Here is a 25,291-nt window from a genome sequence, read left to right on the forward strand (position 1 = left end):
CCCTGCGTGACCGGCTCAAGAATGAACTGGACAGAATGACCACACTAGGAGTCATCAGGAAAGTCGAAGAGCCAACAGACTGGGTTAACTCCATGGTATGTGTAAAGAAAAAGAACAATGATCTAAGAATATGCATGGATCCAAAGGGCTTAAATGCAAACATAAAACGTGAACACTACCAGATTCCCAAGCGAGAAGAAATCACCAGTGAAATGTCAGGTGCCAGATACTTTACAAAGCTCGATGCCTCACAAGGATTTTGGCAACTAAAACTGGATGAAGAGAGCACCAAATACTGAACCTTCAACACACCTCAGAATGCCTTTCGGGATAATATCTGCATCTGAAATCTTTCATAGAGCGATGGAACACATAATTGAAGGTCTGGAAGGAGTTCGGGTCTATGTTGATGACATCATCATCTGGGGCTCCACACTGAAAGAACACAATGAGAGACTGACGCTACAGAGCATACGCCGGAATGGACTGAAGCTCAACAAAGCCAAGTGTCAGTTTGGCGTCCAGGAAGTCACTTTCCTAGGAGATAATCTATCTGGTAAAGGAATAGAGCCAGATATGGAAAAAGTAAACGCCATACTCAAAATGCCCCGACCCACTGACAAAAAAGGAGTGCTACGCATCATGGGGATGATAAACTTCATTGGAAAGTTCATTCCTAACTTGTCAGCCAAGACAGCCTGTCTGCGAGACCTGCTACATAAAACAAATGAGTTCGCATGGACAGAAAGACATGAACAAGAGTGGATAAACCTCAAAACAGTGCTGACAACCACACCTGTACTCACCTTCTTTGACCCAACAAAAAGAATCAAAGTGTCAACAGATGCATCAAAAGATGGCCTAGGTGCAGTCTTGCTACAAGCAGAGGGTGAAGATTGGAAGCCTGTTGCCTATGCCTCCAGGTCTATGACTGATACTGAGTGTCGATACGTCCAGATTGAAAAGGAATGTCTAGGCTTGGTAGTTGGACTAGAAAAGTTTCATGGCTACATATATGGACTTGCCACCTTCACAGTTGAGACAGCCCACAGCCCACTGGTTGCCATCATAAAAAAGAACCTGAATGAGATGTCTCCAAGGATTCAACGACTCATGATGAAGCTGCAAAGATATGACTTTGAACTGATCTACACACCAGGCAAATACATAGTGTTAGCAGATGCACTATCCCGAGCACCCACAATGAGTCATGTGAGCTCTACTGAAGAAGACGTGGATGTTCATGTGAATATGGTCACTGCTGCGCTGCCCGTGTCAGACACAAAATCAAAGCAAATAGCAGAAGAAACAGTAAAAGATACAGTATTACAAACAGTAATAGAGAACATTCATCATGGTTGGCCAAAAGGTTCCTGTCCAAAATATTTTCACAAGGTCAGAATTGCGTGTCGCAAGTGGACTATTACTAAAACAGAACAGAATAGTCATTCCACAGGCTCTACGTCAAGACATGCTCAAAAGGATTCATGAGGGACACCTCGGAATTGAAAAATGCAAAAGGAGAGCAAGAGACACGGTTTATTGGCCTGACATAAATAAGGACATTGAGAATATGATAGGCAAATGTGAGACATGTCAGAAACACCAAAACAAACAAGCAAAGGAACCAATGATAGTAGCTGACGTACCAACAGCACCATGGCAAAAGGTTGGTATGGACCTTTTTCATTTAAATGGTAAAGACTATCTAATAGTGATTGACTACTATTCTAACTATCCTGAGATGGCGCTGCTCTCAAGCACCACAGCAAGCAGTGTCATAATGAATGTGAAATCCATCTTCGCCAGACATGGAATTCCCAGGATTGCCGTTAGCGACAATGGTCCGTGCTTCAACTGTAAGGAGTGGCAACAGTTTGCAGCACATTATGACTTTCAACACATCACATCCAGTCCTTTGTATGCTCAGTCGAATGGTAAGGCAGAGAAAGGTGTTCAAGTTCTCAAGCAGCTACTGAAGAAAGCGACAGAAAGCAAGTCTGATCCTTACCTCGCCCTGCTGAGCTACCGAGCCTCACCTTTAGACTCTGGTGCTTCACCTGCTGAACTCCTAATGGGTCGCAAGTTGCGTACCACGCTACCCTGCTGTGCAAAAGAAAAGCAGAGTAAGGAACTGAGACAAAGACTTCAACTGTTAAAGCTGAAACAGAAATCATACTATGACAAGTCATCCAAAACTCTGAAACCATTGATAAGGGATGATGTTGTCAGGATTGAGGATTCGGATGCATGGAACAGGAAAGCTACAGTTCTTGAGGAAGTAGGACCAAGGTCATACACTGGTAGAACTGAGGAAGGACAGATTCTCAGGAGGAACCGCCGTTCCCTCCTAAAAACACAAGAGACTATCGAAGAGCAAATCGATGACAATGCCGCAACTGAATCTTGTCACTCACCACCAGAACAATCTAACACAAATACACATACAGGCTCTCATGAAAACACATCAGACTTACCTGTGCTGAGAAAATCCACACGAAGTAAAAAAGCCTGATAGACTTAATCTTTGAGTACAAAGAAAACTACATTGAAAATGTATTGACTGTTGAAGATGTTTATTTTGTTATTGATTGATACTGATTTTGTTTAACCTCAAAGAAAGGGGGATGTAATGATCAGTAACCTGTCATTCTGGAATGGTACACTAGGTGGTGCTGTATGTATAGAAGAGTGGGCTACCCACGATGCACTAGGCTACCCACAAGGCAGCAGTCAAGATGGAGGCCTCTACAAATACTGTACCTAGTCCACATGTGCTCAATAAAGTGTCTAGCAAAAGCTAGCTGTTCTTAATAAAAAACGACTAGTTATTAATGAACATAACACTGGGGAGAATGCTCCTGCTCTTCTTTGAATATAGTGCCATGGGAGCCTTCAGTACTGCATTGGCGTGTCAGCCTAGATTACATGCTCAAGTCCTGGAGTGGGATTTGAACCCATAACCTTCTGACTCAAGATGCGATAGTGGATGAGTCAAGGATGATGAAGAAAACAAATTCTTACCATTAATGCACTGGAGATTGCAATTTGCTTACTTTCAAACTGAATATAGAATCAGAGAGGAAACCCATTTTGGAAGTTGGGAGATAAATTATCTCTGATGGACAGTTCTCAGCATCTTGGCTTCCAATACACAAATCAGTGTTGGATGGGCCCATCGGTTATGAAGACAGATAACCGACATTTATTTAGCTACTGGGATGATGAACACAGTGTTTACAGATGCACATTTAGTTGCCAGCATGTTCATTTTTATAAAACAGAGTTCACACATGGTGTTTCATTGTTGAGAAATGGTAGGTATACGTTTAAATGCTGGGCAATGTTTTCAATTGTGTGACAACTCATTATAGTTGGAAAAACTGGACAATTGACTTCAATGATGACTGAGGATGATCATAGGTTTATTTTATTGCAAACAAACATCCTTTCAGTATACAGTAGCTATGCTATTTGCATCCAGTTCTACATCAACTGCTCCAAAAACCTCAAAATTATGTTGGTATAAGTAATTTGTCACATTCAACAAAAATTGATACATCTATTCACAAGCCATAAAAACAGACTGAATATTTGTAGATACTCTGTTGGCTGTTATTGCTTGAAAAAGCTGCATCTTTGGAGTCCTCTTACAGAATCCATGGATATGCCTGAGTCAAACTGCACTGCCACACACACACTTTAATAAAATGCTGGAAACATGGTAGAAAAAAGTAACACTGCAGCAAAGGATTAGAGCCTGCTAGAAAACATCTGTCACAGCAAAATATATTTTCTTTGAAGAACTTTTATCTGTTAGTCTGACAGCTAGTTCTCTGGTCTATGTATTTACTGTAATAATTCCAAAACTACTGCCAAAGGTTTTGTAATAGTTTTGATGCATATTCAGTATATACACAATGCAAAAGTTGTTCCTGGCCTGTAACAATATTGCAGATAATGCCTATGTACAACTATCGCCGTAACACCCAAAAGGTTTGGAAGAAAATAGGATATATATTTTACTTGGCTCACCTGTTTGTGAAATATGATTAAGAATTGTATACAAGCTTGAGTTCTAATATTTTCAAAATCATTTCTTTAAAAAAACAGGGCTATTGTCTCTTTAATTTTATCCAATATACTATACCTGAAATGTAGAAATCACAGCGTTTGCCTTGAGACTACTGAAAGAAAATGACCCAAAGACAGTATTAATCAAATCTAAAGCAAGGTTTTCCAACTTGTCAGCCATGATTTCACAGGAATCATTCATTTACTGAAAACCTTTCAAAGTTCTGCAGGATCACAATTCCAAGGTGATATGTTCTTCTGAAATATTGCAGCACTATCCCACAAACCAAAGAGTGCCTTGTTTTTGGTGGGATGGTGAAACAAGCCCTGTAAAAAAGGGTAAAATACTCTGAAAGGATTAATTTAAATATACACTTTAGACACAAAATCCTAAAATTCAACACTTACATTTAAAGTCAAATATATCCATCCTGAAAGTACTTTTCCATGAATGAGAAAATTAGTAGCCACTATGACTTGGTTAGTTTCGCCACAGCAGACTTCAGTTGCTCGGAGGTAAAACTGTGGCAAACTGTTTTTGATTTTTTTCCATTGCTAACCAGATGCTCGTTACAAATAGAGGATTGTTAAACTCCCTCATGGAATAACTGTACCAGCGTCCTGTGGCTTTGCATGACAAGATGCTAGACTTTAGGACGAAGGAAGGACAAGATTCACAGCTCAGTGCTGCAGAAACACTAAACTGAATAGGAAACGGTCTGGTCATAAATATGCTAATTTAAAAGTTATCACGTAATTTAATACAAGCAAGGGCACCTTGTATAAAATTGGCATCGTACCGAATGTCAGGTGCACAGTTCACTTGAAATTAAAGATGGCTTTCAATAGCAACACTTATCACTTTACTCTGGAGTTGTGAGCCTTCAAACTTGATCAAATTATCTTCATAAGTAAACTTAGAAAATTGAATACACTTCAATTTCACCCAAGTAACTCAGTGATAGGCAACGAATGAGGGGACTAGAATGAATTACTGCTATCAAATATCAGAGACTAGAATTATTAGTCATTAGCCAGTGGCTGCTCCCAATTGTACAAAATGCAGCAACAGCCATCTCCACCTACTCTTCAGTGCAACTCAAAGTTAGGCCTTAAAATTCTGTAGCTCACTTTTTTGCTTCTCCAATTCTGCTTTTGAATCCTGTATATTATATATAGTGTATGATAGTGAGATAACTGATTATTCACTATCAAGAGGTCATACTGTGAATCCCTTTTGTTGATCACACAGTTGATATTCATGTTGGTATGACAAGAGCTGCTAATATATACACTATTGTCACTGAAAAAGTCACAAGAAATATATGCAAGTGGTTGGATGTTCAAGGTCGCAATACAATCCTGGTGCTCAGATAATATTCACAAATTTATGTGACTTCACTCTTCTGCTTTAGCTTCATGTCATCCAATTCCCATCTGTTGTGCTACCACTTTCAATGCCCTCTTACCCAGTATTCTATAGACTTTATTGTGTCTTCAAATTATCACCTAATTAAGTGTTCAGCACTGGTGGATAATTTTACACAAGACTGGTTATGATGATGTTTTGGACTACGTGGTCTTTCTTGAATGTTGAACAATGTTAAGTTATAGGAGGCACAAAAAAAAAATAAAGTGGAAGCAACAAATTTGTTTTGTATAGAATCCAATTTTTGTGCTTTTCCTCATATTTCCTTTACTACTATAAAAGAAAAACATTTATAATGTAAAAGGAAAGTCCTATCCTCTCTAACTGGACTTTGGCAGTGCAAAGAAATGGACTTATAAAATTTTCCAGTTTTACTGGAAAAACCTTGCTTTTCAACAGGCTATTTTTGACAGGCTTTCAAAACGATCGTCTGGTCTGACTTCCCGTCAATAGCGGCAGTTTCTCTATCTACCCTGCTTTAGCAGCACTGTGTAAACATGGTCTTGTGACTTCTTGAAAACATGTTACCTTGAATTCCGTAAGTTATCTTGTTTCACGTAAATACAGATCCAAATTCAGTCAGAAACTAGACAGTTTTAGAAGACTTAACATCTGAATTATCTGCAGTTTTAAATATACAGTGTTGTAGAAAGTAGTTTGAGAAAAAGAAAAAAAAGTTTCCAGCATTTTACTACCAGCTGTATGAGCACATAAAATGTCAAAACTACAAAACTTGTATACAAGATAAAAACATGGTATAGGTTTCAATTATAAGGCTCGTGCTCTATCACAAAAGAAACTTATTTCAAATATATTACACAGTGTAATTTCACTGGTTTATACATTAGTGTTTTGTAGAATTCCAATTTTATGTTTGAAGTTTCTATGGGCAAGTAATTTAAAATAATGTCACTCAGCTAGCTGAACCATTAACAGGCAGAAGTATGCAGAACAAATTCAACTTTGTACACTCCTAACTGTGAAGAGTTCACTTAAAAGAAATGATCTCATATGAAAGTTTCCCCCAACCCCAGCAGAATGGATACGGTCATTCACGTTTTTCATTCAGGTCTTCCTTCCTTAGCGTCAGTATTCCATAATCTCAGAGTTTTGCAGCCATAAAATTGATGTGAGGCTTTGCCAGTGGAAAGAGTGGTAGACTGCGCTTGAACACGGTCATGTCTTCAATTATGCTTGGCTAAAAGAAAAATGGGGTCAGATTATTCAGTTAGGATCTAAAAACAAAGTGGCAGTTGTAGAACAAAGTACCAAACACACACACCTAGAGCACAGGAATTTATAACAGCCCGAGGCCACTTGGTCCATCATGTCTTTTGTTAGAGCAGCCCTGCATCGATCTCCCTCTGCTTCAAATATATATCTAATTTTCCCTTAAAAGATGCAATGATCTCTGCCTCTACCCTGTGGTAAAGCATTCCAAGCTCTACCAACTCTCAACATGAAATAAATTATTCCTCTCTCAGAACATCTCAACGCTCTAGTGCTGTGTTAAAGATTTAGTTAATAAATAACATTTTGCGTGAGACAAACACCATGAGCCCCTATTTTCTAATGATTTGCAGTATTGTAGAGTTATTTATTTCTTAGTTGTTGTTTGTAGCCACTGGAGGTGGGCTGAGTGAAATTTGGATGTTATTGACCAAGACAGATGGAAGAAATAGTTTTTTCTAAACTGCAGCTGTCTGCTTTGCAACATTTTAAGTGCAGCAACTTCTTGTAATTGTGGTAATCAGGAGACGACATTTTCTTTCTCGGAGTTAATTGAAACTATTTTGTGTACTGCTCCCTGGTGGCATATTATTTTGAACTTCCCAGAATCCAAGCCCCAAATTCAAAGAGCTGCCAACCTATTTCACCTTCCTCTACACCAAACAGAACACCGCAAGTAACCTGCAGTGGCAGCATTCCCATCATCCTTTCAACAATATGCAATCATTTGACAAGGATTTTCCTAAATGCACTAAAATGGCACAACTTTATTACTTAGTCATTTTTTAAATTAGGCCCCAAGAGTATAACACTTGGCTAAATTGACAGTTTGATTCTCCCAAGACAAGATGGTACAGCACCTTAGAGAACACAACACCTGATATCAGACAGTACTGTGATATGGGATTGTACCTGCAATTCAACAACAACTTTCATTTATATAGCACCGTAAATGTAGAAAAACGTCCCAAGGCACTTCAGAGAAGTAATACAAAAAACAGACACAGAGCCAAAGGAGGAAATATTAGAAGGGATTTGTTTTAAGGATGATCATGAAGGAGGAGAGGAAAGTGGAAGGGCTTAAGGATGGAATTGCAGAGTCTGTGGCTTAGGCAGCTGAAAGCACGGCCACCAATGGCAGGGCAGATGTATAAGGGACCAGAGTTTGGGGAAGATTGTAGGGCTGAAGGAGGTTAGTAATAGGGAGGGCCGAGGGCATAAAAGGATTTAAACATGAGGATAAGAATTTCAAAGTAGGTATTGGGGGACGAGGAGCCAATGTAGCTCAGCAAGGACAGGGTGAAGAAAACTGAAGTTTACAGAGAGGGTAGGATGGGAGATCAGCCAGCATTGGAATAGTCAAGTCTGGATGTAACAAAAGCATGGATGAGAATGTCAGCAGATGGGCTGACCGAGGTGGAGGGAAGTGATACTGCAGTCTGTGTGATGGAGATATGGGGTTGGAAGCTCAGCTTTGGATCAAATAGGATGCTGAAGTTGCAAACAGTCTGGTTCAGCCGGAGACAAAAAGGTACAGAGTTTGCCACAGGGGTATAAATAGAAAGGAAGTATGAAAAACTGGCAAGGCGGAGCAGGCGCCAATGGCCCAGGAGTCTGGTGGAAGGAAAAAAGCAGGTTGATAAAGGTGCAGGCCACCCCGCCAGTAGTGTCCCCATCCTACATACCAATCCACTCCCTCCCCACCCTCCACCGAGGGAGTTAGAACTGGGAGGAGGTAATCCATATAGGCGTATTCTATAATTTTATATTCAAAACACTCCTTCTCATGTACCTCAAGTGAGTTGGCTGTTGTAGATACTAAGCTCATGGCATAAGTGACATGCTGAATGTATCAGAGGAGTACACTTACATAGACTGCTAACAAAGCGAGTCCCATAAAGCAAACTGATGACCTTGATCACCAACTGCATACACTGTGCACTATATCCGAGGAAGACAAGTATTTGTAATATACGTTCCATGGGGTTGTGGCCCTCCAGATAGAGTGAGACACTGAAGCAGACAGAAATGGATGGCAGCGCAAGAGATAAAATGGATGAATTAGAAATTATGGCAAATCAGATATCTCAGGAGTTATTGAAACCTAACTAAATTAGGAAGAGAGTGGAGAACAGACCTGCAGGATATGTGCGCTTTAGGAAGGAGCGTGGTGAAGTTAGGGAAGGTTTATACAATCACTGAGGAAAAGGAACTAGGGATTGGCATAGAGTCTCTTTGGGTTGATTTAGAAAATAGAAAGGGCAAGAAAGTTAGTGGTAGGAATGTGTTACAGGCCACTGCAAAATAAAAAAAAGGTGGATGTAATGCTGTGGGAGGGCATAAAAAACTCAGTGCTAAGGCCTCAGTTGTAATCTTAGAGAATTTTAATCTTTGTGACAGACTGGGATTTACATTGGGGTTAATCTGTGTGTGCAAGGGACTTCAAGAATCTTTTCTTAAGCAGGTCAGAGAACCCATACGGGGAGGCAATACTGGATTTGTTTCTAACTAATGAAGAGACAGTAATAAGCCAAGTTGAAGTAAGTTACATTTGGGATTTAGTGATTATAGTGTTGTTACTATCAGGACAGAACAGAAAATAAAAGCAGTTAAGAAAATGGATTTTGAGAGATTAGATTTTGAGGCATTAGACTTTGAGGCAATCAAATGCTGCATGAGGAAATAATATGGGAAGACCAGTTAAAGGGAAGGATATAGAGAAAACATGGAAAAGCTACAAGGATTTTTTTTAAAAGCCACAATTTTAAGGCAGTTTATCCCCGAAACAAATTAAGGACAAAATTGATAGGGGTGATGAAAGATATTCTGGAAACATTAGGGAAAAAGGTACTTTTAAAAGTCTGAAATGCACAGAAAAGAAATCTGATAGGGACAACCATCAGATCAAGCAGAAGGTCAAGAAACTTGTAAAAAGCAAGAAGGAACTTGACCTGAATGGAGCAGAAAATATAAACGACAAAGAGCGCATTCCTTAAATATTAGGAGCAAGAAAAAGGGTAGAGGGATGTTGGACCGTTTATCAATTATGGCAGGGAAGTAGAGTCTGAGAACAGGAAAGTGAGAACTGCTAAATCATTACTTTTGTGGCTATTTTTAGTACAAAGAGAGGGACAGATGACTGAATTAAAGGGGCAGTACAAGGGAAAGAGCAAAGTTGGAAAACCTTAGAATCACATAGGAAAGCATATTAGATAGGTTAAGGAAGCTTACAGTAAAACAAGGTTCCAGGCACTGGCAATCTAAGGGTAGTAGTGGAGATGGCTGAGACGATTGAAAATCCCCTATTTTTAAAAAGCTAAATGCAATTTGGCAACATCCCAATGGATTGGAAAGTAGCAAATGTGACTCCATCTTTAAAAAAGGAGCAAGAGATGAACCCTTAAATTATAGACCTGTGAGCTTTACATAAATTGTGGGAGAAGTGTTTGAGATGTTGAAGAGGGATCATTTAGAAGGACATGTGCCTTCCTATGTGATGCTAAGATTTTCCAACTTTGCCTAAGGAGAGCTACCATGAGTTTAGAAAGGGCAGGTCATGTTTGATCAATTTACTGAATTTCTTTGAGGTTACAGATCTGGTGAATATGAGCAAGTCACTGGATGTTATCTATCTGGAATCCAAAAAGGCATTTAACACTATCCTAAAAAAAAAGATGGATTCACAATGTACATGGTCATAGGACAAAGTATTAGGCTGGATCGATGTGTGGCTATAACTTAGACAGAAAAGGATGGTGGTCATGGAGCACCAGAGTGGAAACTGGTTGCCAGTGGATGCACTGGGATTGTGTCTGCTGCTGCCTTTAACTTTTATATAAATGTCTTGGAGAATATCGAAGTTGGCAATGAGACCAAATTGGGTGTGATGGCCAATGTGCAAGAATTCAAAGGATCTTTGGGCAGAGAAGTGGCAGATGGAGTTCAACACAAATAAGTGTAAAGTCATTAGATTAGGTAAAAGTCATGAGACTCATATCAAATGGCAACATGCTTGAGGTAACACAGCAGGAAAGAGATCGAAGGGGTTAGGTGAATAGGTTACTGAAACAATTCAAAATTCACAGGTAGTCAAGAAAGTAAATAAGCAATTTTGAATTTTGTTTCTGGCATTGGTAAGACTATGTCGGTGTTCAGTTTTGGTCTCTATATTACAGGAAAGATAAAGAATTATTATGGGTGGGGGCTAGTCCAAAGCAGGGCTACAAGGCTGTTTTCTGAACTTAGAGGACTAGATTATGAGAAAAGATTGTCCACCCTCGAACTGATGAGGGATGGATTTGAGGGTAGTCAATAACACTTTGAGCTATGGAGAAATTAGATCCAAAGTTCTTCTGTTGCCACAGGATTCAAGCAAGAGACAATTAAAAAATGTAGGAAAAGAAAGTGGGAATTTAGGCAACATCTTCTCAGTAGGAGAATGATAGAAATAGGGAATAGATTACCGGAGTAGTGGAACAGAAAACAAAAGTTTGAGACTAGATGAATTCCTGTTAGTAAACAAAATTCAGAGCAGTTAATTCCAGAAGTATAGAATCTGATGGGTGGTTTGGCCAGGTTGCCTAGAGCAGCTAATAGCTTTCTCCTACCCAAAACATTACTATACAACTGTGAAGCACTAAGTGGGAGCCAGGAACTTCATCCAGAGGCAGGGATGGAAAGATTGAGTGACAGCTCATTTTGAAGCGACCATCATACATTTCCCAGCAATGTTAGAAACCTGGATGCAAGTCCCTGAACTGTAGTCTCAGCCATGGATCTTGCATAGTATGGGGAGATCAAGCTGGGAATGGGGGAAAAATAATAATTTGTGCACCAGTAAAAATTATGGTACAATTATGGTGAAGGGAATTTTCATTCTAGTAGCAGTCAACCATGAAGGAAAAATAATAAGGAAGGGATGTTCTGTTGACATTTGAGTTTAGAAGGTTGAGGGGTGATCTAATCAAGGTGTTTAAAATAATTAAAGGGATTTGATAAGATATACACAGAAATTATTTTTGCTGGTGGAGAAATCTAAAAGGAGGCATAATATTAAAATTACAGCTAAATCAGTTGACTGCAATCAGGAAGCATTTTTCCACAGTAGTAGAAAACTGGAACTCTCTCCTTCAAAAGACTGTGGATGCTGGGTCAATTGAAATTTTCAAGTCTGAGATCGCTAAGAGTTTTGTTAGGCAAAGATATCAAGAGATATGGAGAAAAGGCATGTAAATGGAGTTGAGGTACCAATCAGCCATAATCCAATAGAATGGCAGAACAGGCTTGAGGGACCCAATGGCCTGCTCCTGTTCATATTTTAAATGAAGAAAAACGTCATCCGAGTCTCGCTGTAAAATACTCAGCTCTACTGATTTTCATGGATTCCCAATCAGTGTCAATGTTTCTGTTTAAAAATACACCATAATTTGCAGTGGTCAAAGCTCAATAATGCTGTAGCTTTGGCACTGAACACAACTTTAAACAACCTTGGAATGCAATGGGAAAATATAAAACAAATTCAAGCTAATTTAAACAATTAGTGCTAGAACTTCAAAAACACCAAAGGAGCTGTAATTGTTTTTATTCATGTGTCAATTTAGGAACTTCCATCCCTCAAAGTATTTTCAATATATGTATTACGGAAGTAGAGAAGGAAGTAAAGGGATCAAAAAATCACACTTACCTGGGGCAAGGGCGGCGCAGGAGTCAGGTTGACATCATTTTGACATGGAGCTTGTTCAACAACAGGGCCTAGAATTACATTAGTAATCACACATCAGTGATTAGCATTTAGAAGGGGCAGATTTTAAAAAAGTGTAAATAAAAAGGCTGATCATTGCATTATATAGTAAAAATGATTCAACTACCTTAATGTAGAATTAAAATGCTGGATTTCATGCATAAGCATTAATAAATATGCAGGTTCATCAGCTCTACATTGGTTCTATACTTCATGGTTTTAATTGGATTTTAATCAAAAAACCTAAGATTAAAACAAAGACTAATGCAAAAATGTATTAAAAATGTTCTCAATATGTACACAGGTTGTGAAAATATAATGTTTGATCTCCACTCCACAGAACTCTGAATTACTGAAAAAGTCAGTTTTTCCAATTGTAATTAATTCAGTTACGACTTCTGCATTTTCACCATTCTGCCAGAATGCTTTAAAATGAAAATTGTACGAGGATACAGGCAGGTAGGCAAACTTTAATTATTGCTCAACTTATTCCTTCATTAAAATATTGGGAGAAAGACAGGATATGTAGATATGAATTTAGATATGCAGCATGCCCAACCAATAGCATGTTTCCCAGGTGGCTGCAATACATCCAAGACCATCTGAAATTGCAGAATGGAGCTACACTGCAGTGGATTTGCTCAGTCAGAGACATTACTAGAGCTGCTTTGGAGCCACAGAGACCCAAAATATCAGTTCTGATGAAACGGTAACTCGGTTTCTCTCTTCACAAATGCTGCCTGATTTGCTGAGTATTTCTAGCATTTTCTGTTTTTATCACAAAATGCCAAATTTTCACAATGGTCAAATATATTTGTTGTTGCATTTTCCTCCCCCTGGATGGATACTTGCCGAGTAACTTGAACCAGTACTTTAAATTACATGTAGCCAGATGGCTAGAGAGGCATGTCTGGGGACAGAAAGCAGTGAGCAGGGCTAAAAGAATGATATTTGGATTGGAGGGATTCATATATGTTGTGTTATGCCCCAAGGAATTGTACCAAAACAGCTTTTGTTTGCCATTTACAGGTATATGCATAATTTTGAAATTTGGTGATACAGAATTAGTGGGCACTACAAATTGAGGAAGAGTGCAGGAGACTGCAGGAGGACAGACAGGCTAGTGGAGTGAACAGATAGGTGGCAGATGTAATTAAATGCACAGAAATGTGAAGGACATTTTGGGGGAAAAAAGTGACAGCAAGTATACTTGAAATAGTAATATTCTTAAAAGTATAGAATAGCAAGATCTAGGGGTGCAGATACATAGCTCTCTAAAAAAGCACAGATGCAGGTAGAAACAAATATCAAAAAGGCAAACAGGATTCCAGGTTTTGTACATAGGAGCAAGGAACTAATGAATTTTTTAAAATGTATTTGTTTATGGGATGTGGGCGTCGCTGGCAAGGGCAGCATTTATTGCCCATCCATAGTTGCCCTCGAGAAGGTAGTGGTGAGCCGCCTTCTTAAACCGCTGCAGTCCGTGTGGTGATGGTACTCCCACAGTGCTGTTAGGTAGGGAGTTCCAGGATTTTGACCCAGCGACGATGAAGGATCAGCAATATACTTCTAAGTCAGGATGGTGTGTGACTTGCAGGGGAACTTGCAGGTGGTGGTGTTCCCATGCGCCTGCTGCCCTTGTCCTTCTAGGTGGAAGAGGTCGCAAGTTTGGGAGGTGCTGCCGAAGAAGCCTTGGCGGGTTGCTGCAGTGCATCTTGTAGACGGTACACACTGCAGCTACGGTACACCGGTGGTGAAGGGAGTGAATGTTTAAGGTGGTGGATAGGGTGCCAATCAAGCAGGCTGCTTTGTCCTGGATGGTGTCGAGCTCCTTGAGTGTTGTTGGAGCTGCATTCATCCAGGCAAGTGGACAGTATTCCATCACACTCCTTACTTGTGCCTTGTAGATGGTGGAAAGGCTTTGGGGAGTCAGGAGATGAGACACTCGCTGCAGAATACCTAGCCTCTGACCTGCTCTTGTTGCCACAGTATTTATGTGGCTGGTCCAGTTAAATTTCTGGTCAATGGTGACCCCCCAGGATGTTGATGGTGGAGGATTCAGAGATGGTAATACCGTTGAATGTCAAAGGGAGGTGGTTAGACTCTCGCTTGTTGGAGATAGTCATTGCCTGGCACTTTTGTGGCGTGAATGTTACCTGCCACTTATCAGCCCAAGCCTGAACGTCGTCCAGTTCTTGTTGCATGCGGGCATGGTCGGCTTCATTATCTCTGAGGAGTGTGAATGGCGCTGAACACTGTGCAGTCATCAGCGAACATCCCCATTTCTGACCTTATGTTGGAGGATTTATACAAGACATTGGTTAGGCCACAGCTGGAATATTGCATGCAGTTCTGGAGACTCCATTACATGGAAAGGGTATGGCGAAAATTCATTAGAATAGTACGAAGTACGAGAGGTTCTGAATGTATTTTGGAAAAAACAAGTCTTTTTCACTAACCGAAGGTTGAAGGAGGATCAAATAGAGGTTTTAACAATTGACAAAATGTTTTGGGAAGGTAAATGGTGAAAAGCTGTTTGTACTGGATGGTGAATCAGTAACAAGGAGACATAGGCTCAGGATCATCACTAGAAAATTGAAAAGGAAAGTTGAAAATAATATTTCCAGAGAGTTACGAGATCATGGAATACTTCATCATAAGTGTCTATTGAGGCAGAGCCTAAAATATCATTTAAGGGTATAGATCAGTATTTAAAAACAAAAAGACAGTAAGAGGATATGGAGAACACAGGGAAATGTCATTCGAGTAGCTAGGCCCAACTGAAGAGCGGTCACCTGCACGAGTACAATGGGCTGTTTCTGTGCTTTGTTTCTTTAAACAGAAGAAGTATACCCCCGAGACTTCCCTTCCCCTTTATATGGGAATAGTAGCGGCAGCACACCATTAGAAAGAACCTGACTTTATAGTGTCAGTATATCTGTCTGAGAACAAAGGAAGCAGGGCAGGGTTAGAAGCAAACTTTACAAGAAAAGTGACATTAGTGCTACTATAAATATTTCAGAAATGCTTCAGGAAGTTCCTGGTGCAGCAGAAACTGTCCCGTTTACTTTATTAGCACCAGCGGTACATTTAAACAAATTAACATGCACAAGTACTTTCAAGTTACAAATGGCGATTTTTTTTGCTGAGGGCAGTCACCTTCCCTATGGCTGGGGATGGTCCATGAATAGTGAATGAATCCATTCACTCCGCACACAAGCTGTATAAGTTTCAGTTCATAGGAGATAGGGACCTGCATATGCTTTGAGCACAGAGTGGTGGGCGAATAACAGGCAACTGAGTATGTATTTTTGGAAAGGGACATTTTCAGCTGATTTCCCTCATCATCACCATGTAATGACAGACTGTTCTAACAGATATTGAATGAATGAATAAATCAATGAACAAATAAGGAAGGGTAGTTTCTGCTACTTTGCACCTGGAACGCAATAGAGATGTAAAAGAAAGCAGAAACTGACATCATCCAAGATGCCAGAACAGGCATATAGAAATATCCACTGGAGAGTTTCCTGCCAGGAGCATACATCAGGAATTCTAGAACACACTGCACGATTTTTTGACCATTTAAACTAATGGTCAGAAAATCACACACAGCAGGCGCCTGAATATCTAATGTATTTTCCGTGGGCGAGGCCCCCCACTGAAAGCACAAAATTGGATATTTACCCCTTGGGTTTCATCTGGATGACTAACGACTTGGTGCAAGTTTAACAAATGCTTAGCTACCTGCTCACTGTCAGATCTGAAAGTCTATATAATGGACATGTGGTCTTTTTATAGGGCATCCTTGAAAAAAAAAATCAAGTGCAGCCAACCACATATAATAAACGCACTGCTAATAAAAAAGTTTTGCTTTACTGCACTCATTTCAATAATTTTACATGAAGTGCAGAAATATTTTGAGCTTGTAGATAGGGACATTAGGTGGTTCAAAGCCAGATGGTACGTTTGTTCAACTGAGGAAAAAAAAAAAAATCATACGAGCACAGGAGAGATGAAAACAGATGGCCAAAATGAAGAGATAAATAATTTGGATCCTAAACATTTGTTACAGATTATTTGTCTGCACCTCGTGTTCAGTGCCACCGGTCACTCCAGTTAGCGATGCCCACATCCTCTATGAACAAGAGAATCTCTTTACTGCCCAATATCTAGCTAAATGATAGCATGACCCAGGAACCGTAATACCCAAATTAACTGTTACTAGACTTAGAAAGCAAGACCTCGGCCTCTCTCACTGTAGACTAACTCATCCAGAGAGAGATGGACAGATAGCAGTCGACCTCAGAGCTCTGTGCGGAGGATTGGCTTGTAGGGCCAATAATCTGCTTATCACCTTAAATGAGAACACCTGCTGTCAGTGTGGAAGCTATGGCAACAAGGTTGTATGAGCTAAGCTCTCTGCTACACACCTTGAATGCAAATCATTCTAACATTAAAGATGCAAACATTTCTAGGGTGTGTTGGACATGACCCATTGTCTCAAGCTGAAAGGGTATTCAAGACACTTTTTTTGGGTGTTTTGACAGCTGGTTCTAATCTATACCCAAATAGCTTGCATATCTGTGGGAGTTAACCCTTTTATGAACTGACTACTTTCATATAGCATAATATAAATTAAACCAAAATTCTTTCCGGGCCAAAAAGGTAAAACTCTCAAAATGTTGCAGTCCAAGAGACGCAAAAATCAAAAAAGCACGAGATCGTGAACTAGACAATGTGCATGGGATATCTTATTGAATAGGAAGCCATTTAAAACCAGTGTCATTACAGATCAACTTCTATATAAAATCAATTTCAATTTTTCTGTTCAGAAAATAAATTTGCATTAGTCAATTTTTGCACAAATTCAAATTATGTATGTGGGCACACATGTTGTTTGTGTTGAAGTTTGACACCATACTGACAAACAAGAAATTAAGCTAAACTGACCTGTACCCCCTTGCAATAGTTTTCATATTGTTTTATTATAACCCTTTTCTATTAGCTTATTTCCCCTTTGAAAATTAATTAAAGTTTTCTATATTGTTTTTATAATCAGTTGAAAGGTGGGTTAAAGGGGTTATGAAATAACATCTGACTACATAGAGCCGATGGGACATTTTCTTTATTCCTTTATTTTATACTTTCTTTAATGTCTTTCTTCGGCTCATTATGACGAGCAACAGCAGCACGACTGGAGAGAACACTTTGGGAATTCAATTCCAGCATGCAATATAGGTACGGCATGACCAAATCTAGATAAAAGCACCTTCTGCTCTGCCCCAATCTCAGAACATCACTGCATGAGAGTAAAAGTTTTCATTTCCTACATCAGTTAAACTTATGGCTACTCCAACTGACACTAGCAATTTAGTGCCCACATGTGGATAATTTTATGCTGTAAAAATGCACCCACCCAGAGCGAGGTTAATACTTTGCAAATTGCATTCACATAGGAAGCACTCTTAGCAAAAAAAATCTCCTCCCATTAGTCTAGGCTGGATATATAGGACCGGGAGTTTAAAGGATAGTGTGCTAACCTGGAATGATGGCCAATACACTGATGGACAATAACCAGAGATTAAATTTCCATTGATAAAAACAATTTTTAAAAATTACTTCCAAATAAAAAAATTCCGTGCAGATGAAAAAGTTGTTGAACATCTGTTCAACGTAATACAAGTAAACATTTTATTGCTGGAGGCCATTTTTACACATAAAAACAAATCTAAATGTTGCAGTGGATATGTAGAATATTCTTAAATCTGTGATGACATTTTGAATCTAATTTCTATGAATGAACCAGTCAGTTTAAACAACCACAAATACTCACAGGAATCCATATCCCGGGAAAGAACATGTACTGAGACCTTTCGTCTCCTAGAACCATCGACAGCCAGTAGCTCCTGCAAATAAAGAGACGTTATTTGACTAGTTACACCACAATAAATAGGAGTCTTCACTTTGTGAAAATGATTTTCTACTTCTTAAGAGTATCTGTGCTCGAAAACTAAGATAAATCTTAAAGACCAGCTTCTTTTATTTTGCGCTTTGAATTGTTTCAGATAAATTATGTCAAAGATATAACATATGTGACTGTACAACATGATTTCTGCTAAGGCCGTTTGTATATTGGGCACTTCCGAACAAACAGCCTCCATTCTTAAAACCATTTTTTATTCAACACTGATGCTAGCCCAGCATCAGACAGCAATACTGCAGCTTCTTGGTCATTAGAGGTTCCACTGATTTTAAAAAAAAATTCATTCATTCACAGGATGTGAGCATCAGTGGCAAGGCCAGCATTTATTGCCCATCCCTAATTGCCCTTGAGAAGGTGGTGGTGAGCTGCCTACGTGAACCGCTGCAGTCCGTGTGGTGAAGGTAATCCTACAGTGCCATTAAGGAGGGAGTTCCAGGATTTTAACCCAGTGATGATGAAGGAATGGCGATATACTTCCAAGTTAGGTTGGGGAGGGGACTTTATTAAGATCAATAGCTAGGAGAATTTTGGATAGAAACGTATGCACACACAAAATATAATAGATGGTTGGGATGAACTACAAATGTGTGTGGTTTCACTTGTCGATTGGTTTGGGGCAAGTAAGTAGATAACTGACAAAAGTCACAACTGTACAAATAACCCGTCATCACAACAACCCAAAACACATCCATAATATGTCCTCACTAGTTTGTTATACACAAAGTGCTTCTCTTCTCTATCCCATAACACAATGGCACTAAAAACAGGGTAGTACCCGCCATCCAATCAAATGGACTCAAGTTCATCTCACTACCTGCTACTAAAGCCTGACTGCACTGTTAGAATTCATTTTCATTATTTGTCATAAATTGGTGCAGCATATCTCCTGTTGATCTGCAATGAAGCCATAAGGATTGCTAGTGTGGGAAATACAAATAAACATACACTGTAGCAGTAAAAGTTGCTCTTCTGAGTTTGAGTTAAGGCATATTGCATGGATCATGCTAATGGTATCTCTACCTTTTAGCTGGTCGTGTTAAACCTGATCCACAGTGGGTGAGCAAAGTTTTCTACTCCTTTAAGGTACACCATCTAAAAAAAACTCGCGGCCAGAATCTCAAACTTGAGCACTACAAAGTAAAGAGACTAAAAGCCAGAGTTTAGCTTGGCTTTAAGAGTATTTTTTGTCGCCTCAGCAACTTCTGAACTTAGCTACATAGCAACTCCTTGTCTGCATATTTATCAATTGTCCAGAGCAGTAACACTTTAAAGAGTATCCTCCAGATACAGTTAAGTGGAAAACAGTTCTGTCATTGTTTCCACTTTCTCTCACCCATACACCTAACAAGACTAGATGGCATTCAGCAACGGTTAGGTGCCCCGCCCCCTCCATGGGAGGTTTCCATCAGACTTGGTGTCCTTATCCAGTACAAGCAGAGACAGGACAAAGTGACTGCTTCTCTCTGGCTCTTACCTGGAGTGCTTAGTGCCTTGGTGTGAAATTTTCCTTGGTCCCAAAAATGACTTTTTTTTTTGCAGGCAGAACCCTCCTCACACTGTGTATTATGTCCGTGTATAATTGAGACACGGACTGCAGGAGTTGATTATAACAAGTCTTTACTGAATGGAGACAACCTGGAAACTGAAACTACAGAAGCCTGCTAGGGCCTTTTATACAGGGGTGGTCACTGCCGGTACTGCAGTCTGAGACCAGTTATTTCCTTAAAAAGGTACATACACAACAATTCCTCCCCTTAGATAAAAACAGTACATAACATTCATTTAACAACTAAATAATAACTAATTACAATTGCTAGATACATTGGTTGAAGTTAAGCAATTATAAGTTCAGTCTTTGAGGAGGCTTCCTGATTCTGTCTGGATAACGCCTCTGGGATATCAGGTTCTTCTGGCAAGGTTGAGTCGGGATCAATGTCGTTGTTTGGTTCGTCTGCTTCCAATATCACCGATTCTGCGGTAGATGCAATTGGTACTTCGGTTTTATCGCCAGGTGTATCAGATTGTGGTGTGGAGTTGACGTTTTCCAGTGACTCTAGAATCTGGTCAGCATGGCGTCTTACAATGCTCTCTCCAACATCCACGGTATACATTAGAGGTCCTTGCCGTGTACAGATCCTTCCTGGCTGCCATTTCTCTGTGCGGTAGTCCCAGGCCAAAACTGGTTGACCTATCTTAAAACTCCTGGTCGGCCGTTCATTCATATTCTGAAACTGCCTGTTCTCCACATCTCTTCTGACGTTTGGCTTAACCAAATCCAAATGGCATCGTAGTCTTCGATTGAAGAACTTGGTTGGTAACCGCATGTGTCGCATTCCGGTAGGCAAACAAGAAGTTATCCACCTTGTGTTGTAGGGTTATATCTTCATTACACATTGCCTTGATAGCCTTCTTGAATGTTTGGACAAACCTCTCGGCCAATCCATTAGTGGCTGGATGATATGGGGCAGATGTGTAATGCTTAACACCATTGTTCTTTAAGAACCTCCGGAACTCTTCAGACACAAACTGTGGTCCATTGTCAGAGCAAATCTGTTCAGGCAGCCCATTCCTGGCGAATGTGGTTCGTAAGACTGTGATAGTTTTTTCTGTGGTGGTTGAGGACATTTTTATTACCTCTGGCCACTTTGAATGTGCATCCACCGCAATTAAAAACATCGAGTCCATAAAAGGGACCAGCAAAATCAATGTGTACCCTTTGCCATGGAGATGAGGGCCACTCCCATGGATGTAGAGGGGCTTGTGGTGGGGCGTTTTGGACCTTCTGGCATCCTGTACAGCTCTTGGTCATCTCTTCGATTTCTCTATCGATTCCCGGCCACCACACAAACGCTCTGGCTAAGTTCTTTATTTTTACCCCTCCCAGATGACCCTCATGAAGCTCATTGAGCACTCTATCCTTCAATGTGTGTGGAATTACTACTCTGGATCCACACATCAAAGGTTCCACTGCACACCGACAGCTGTTCTCTTCTCGGAGAGAATGCTGGCAGCAGTGGTTCGCCATGTGCTGGCCATCCCTTCACCGTTAAATCATAGACCCAGGAGTGTGTCGGGTCATTTCGTGTTTCCTTTTCTAGGTTTGCATTCGTCACAGGGAGACATTCGACTATAGTCGAGTGGAATAACTCCACTGGATCCACTGCCAGTTCTTCTTCCACCGTCGGCAACGGTAGGCGCGACAATCCATCAGCATTCCCATGCTGTTTAGTTCCTTTGTACTCGATGTCATATTGGTGTGCCCCTAGGAACAGGGACTACCTCTGTAGCCGTTGTGCCGTCATTATCGGTACGCCCTTCTGAGGGTTGAAAATGGAGATGAGAGGTTGATGATCAGTTAGTAGAGTAAATTTCTGACCGCGCAGGTAGTGATTGAACTTCTTCACCCCCCACACCAGGCTGAGGGCCTCTCTGTCAATCTGGGCGTAGTTACGCTCGGCTGAAGTTAACGAGCGTGACGCAAAAGCTATCGGCCTCTCAACCATCAAGGAATTTATGTGACAGTACCGCCCCAATGCCGTAGGGAGACACATCACACGCCAGTCTTATCGGTAGTGATGGGTTGTAGTGAGCCAATGCTTCTCTTGAAGTGATTAGGTCCTTACTCTTTTGAAAGGCCTGCTTACATTCATCGCTCCATTTCCATGCTACTCCCGTTCGTAGTAGGGCGTTCAGTGGATGCAGAATGGTGGACAAATTCGGCAAAAACTTATGGTAGTAATTCACCAATCCGAGGAATGACCTCAGTTGCGACACATTTTCAGGCGCTGGCGCCTTAACTACCGCTTCAATTTTGTCAGGGGACTTATGCAACCCCTCTTCATCAATCACGTGGCCACAATAAGATATCTGTTTCTTAAAAAACTCGCACTTGGGGCGATTGGCTCGTAGCCCATGTTCACATAGTCTAGTGAGCACCTGCTCTAGGTTGGCAAGGTGTTCACTGTCATCTTCACCTGTCACTAGGATGTCGTCCAAGTAACACGGAGTCCCCGGAATCCCTTGCAGGACTTGTTCCATCGCTCTTTGCCATATCGCCGGAGCTGATGCTACTCTGAATACCAGTCGATTATACTGGCAAAGACCTTTGAGAGTGTTTATCGTGAGATACTTCCTAGAGGATTCTTCAACCTCCATCTGCAAATATGCTTGTGCTAGGTCAATTTTTGTAAAACACTTCCCTCCAGATAATGAGGCGAAGATATCTTCTATCCTTGGAAGAGGATATTGTACTGTGTGAAGGACTGGGTTCACCGTCACCTTGAAGTCCCCACAGATGCGAACCTTCCTTGGCTCCTCAGACTTATTGCTTAACGTTTTCTTCATGACAGGAACGATGGGTGTCGCCCACTCGCTCCAGTCTACCTTAGATAACACGCCTGCATTCTCCAGCTCTGCCTCGACGGCTGGGCGAATTGCATATGGTACCGGTCTTGCTTTGAAAAACTTGGGAATTGCATTCTCCTCTCTTTTTATCGAGGCGGTTGCGCCTTTAAGAGTGCCCAGTTCTTGTTGAAATACCTCTTTGGCGTCAGCTAAGATTGTTGACAATCGTCCAGGAGACGTCGTCATCCTTTTTACCAGCCACCGTCAGTGCCTGAATGGAGTGCCAGTCTAAACTTAACTTTCTGATCCATTCATGTCCCAATAACTGTGGTCCACCATCTTGCAGAATGTAGAGATACAATTTCCGTATTTTCTTGCCGTTGTATTCGACAGGCACCCTTATTTTTCCTCTGGGGTATACTTTTTGCCCCGTATACGTCCTCAAGACAATGGATGTCTCTCTCAAGGGTATGTGTGAGAATAGCCGCTCGTAGTCTCGTCAATTCATGACAGTTAGAGCTGATCCTGTATACAATTCCATTTTGACTTGGGACCCTGCTATCGTGAGGGTGACCCAAATGGTTCGGTGATCCTCTTTTGCGATTACGTTGTGAAGTTTGAGACAGCTTAGTCCCTTGTTCCCGGATTCACTATCGCTCATCTGGTCTTCGGAACTACTGTCCGTCATCTTTTGTACTTTCCTGTACGGTTCCTTAGTAGCCTTTTTGTTGTCGTTGGTCTTCTTCCCAGACCTGCAAACTCGTGCAATGTGTCCCATCTTTCCGCATTGCCTGCATATTTTGTCCTTGGACCAGCAGTCCTTCTGGTCATGGTTTGTTCTGCCGCAGCGATAACATTTTGCAAATCCCAGTGTCATTTCGTGGGTGCCGTATTCCTGTGGCTTTTGTTGTATTTCCGCAGCTCCCCTTGCTGCTGCTTCTTCGTACGATACTGCCACGCTGAAAGCCTTATCTAGCGTCAGCTCTTTCTCTGAGAGTAACCTCTTCTGGGTTCCTTCACTCAGGAGTCCACAGACAAATTTGTCCCGTAAGGTATCTGCCAGTCCTGCTCCGAACTGGCAGTGCTTTGACAGCTTGCGTAGTTCCGTAAGGTAATCAGCATTGCTCTCATTTTTATGCTGATTTCTCCTGTGGAATTTAAATCTTTCTGCTATCAGCTGCGGTGTAGGATTTAGGTGTTCCTGTAGGATAGCAACAATTTCGTTAAAACTCTTCGGCTTCGGTTTGGCTGGAGTAATCAGGTCCCGCAATAGGCCGTACGTTCTTGCACCCATTAAATTTAGCAATACCGATGCCTTTTTCTCATCGGCTATTTCGTTTGCCTCGCAATATACCTCGACTCTTTCCACATACGTGGTCCAGTCTTCTATTGCATTATCGAAGGCAGGGATATCGCCAGTCTTTGGCATCTTGAAAATCTAAGATGGCGCCTCTCGCGCTTTGCCTTCGTCCCCGATGGATCAAAATGGCACCTCCCGCGCTTTTCCTTCTTCCCCGCCGAGTTAAGATGGCGCCTCCCGCGCTGTTGCTGGTGATTATATTTATTTTACTATCCTGTAATGGCGACGCCCTATGGTCTTCGCGCCTCCCCGATCGCTGCTGCCAACGCCGCTCTCCGCGGTATTTTTATTTTTCTATCGCGCTTCAATGTTTGCTCCATTAATTGAAGAACCGTTCCCGTCGTGGAGCGGACTCTCTGGGACACTTCCCTCCCTCTTCTTAGGTCCGAACGCTGCCCGGCTTCGAAGCACCGGCCGCGCCCTGTGTGCTCCACGCTCTCTCTCTCTGCTTCCCGACTCGCTGCCCGGCCCCGTTGCAGAGCCACCCGATCGAGCTCTAGCCCGCCGCAGCCCAGGAAGGATCAGTGCACTACCTGCCACCAGCCCGATTAGCTGGGAAACCACAGACTGGAGAACAAAGCCTGGCTCTCCACAGTCTCTCCTGCACTTTTCAAGTCGATGATTTGGAGGGCGGTTGCCCACGGTCGACGCCCGTTTCTCGAGTTTCTTTGGATTATTATTATTTTTTTTTTCTTTCTTCTGGCTTCGACCTTCAATAACGTCGTCTGAGGTGCTGCCGAGTTGCAGGTAAGTTCGTTTCTTACTCGTCGCCAGTATTATGTCCGTGTATAATTGAGACACGGACTGCAGGAGTTGATTATAACAAGTCTTTACTGAATGGAGACAACCTGGAAACTGAAACTACAGAAGCCTGCTAGGGCCTTTTATACAGGGGTGGTCACTGCCGATACTGCAGTCTGAGACCAGTTATTCCCTTAAAGGTACATACACAACACTGTGCTGGGTTAGAATGTTAACAATCACTCCTGGAAAGGATCATAAGCCCTGCTGGTGCTTTTTAAAGCAACTTAATTTAGAAGGGTATTCTCCTCTGGAGAGAGAGAGAGCGCGAGCGAGCTTATCCATATTGGGAATGCTACATATTTTCTTTGTACAATAGCAAAATAC

General features: G+C 41.2%; 1 protein-coding gene across 4 annotated transcripts in view; it reads right to left on the reverse strand.

Moving 5' to 3' along the window:
- Positions 1–3,404: 3,404 nt before the first annotated feature.
- The window catches only part of ide (insulin-degrading enzyme), a 136,883-nt gene continuing 114,996 nt past the window's right edge, over positions 3,405–25,291 (reverse strand). For all 4 annotated transcript variants that reach the window (XM_085994779.1, XM_085994780.1, XM_085994781.1 and 1 more), the window contains 3 exons: positions 18,310–18,382; positions 12,417–12,484; positions 3,405–6,701 (listed from right to left, as the gene is read on the reverse strand). In XM_085994779.1, coding sequence (XP_085850905.1) covers positions 6,606–6,701; positions 12,417–12,484; positions 18,310–18,382 — 237 coding nt within the window. In that variant the 3' untranslated portion in view covers positions 3,405–6,605. The remainder of the gene's footprint in view (positions 6,702–12,416; positions 12,485–18,309; positions 18,383–25,291) is intronic.

Source organism: Somniosus microcephalus, chromosome 8, assembly GCF_052327205.1.
Source record: "Somniosus microcephalus isolate GS21.2 chromosome 8, FLI_Smic_1.0, whole genome shotgun sequence".
Taxonomy (NCBI): Eukaryota; Metazoa; Chordata; class Chondrichthyes; order Squaliformes; family Somniosidae; genus Somniosus; species Somniosus microcephalus.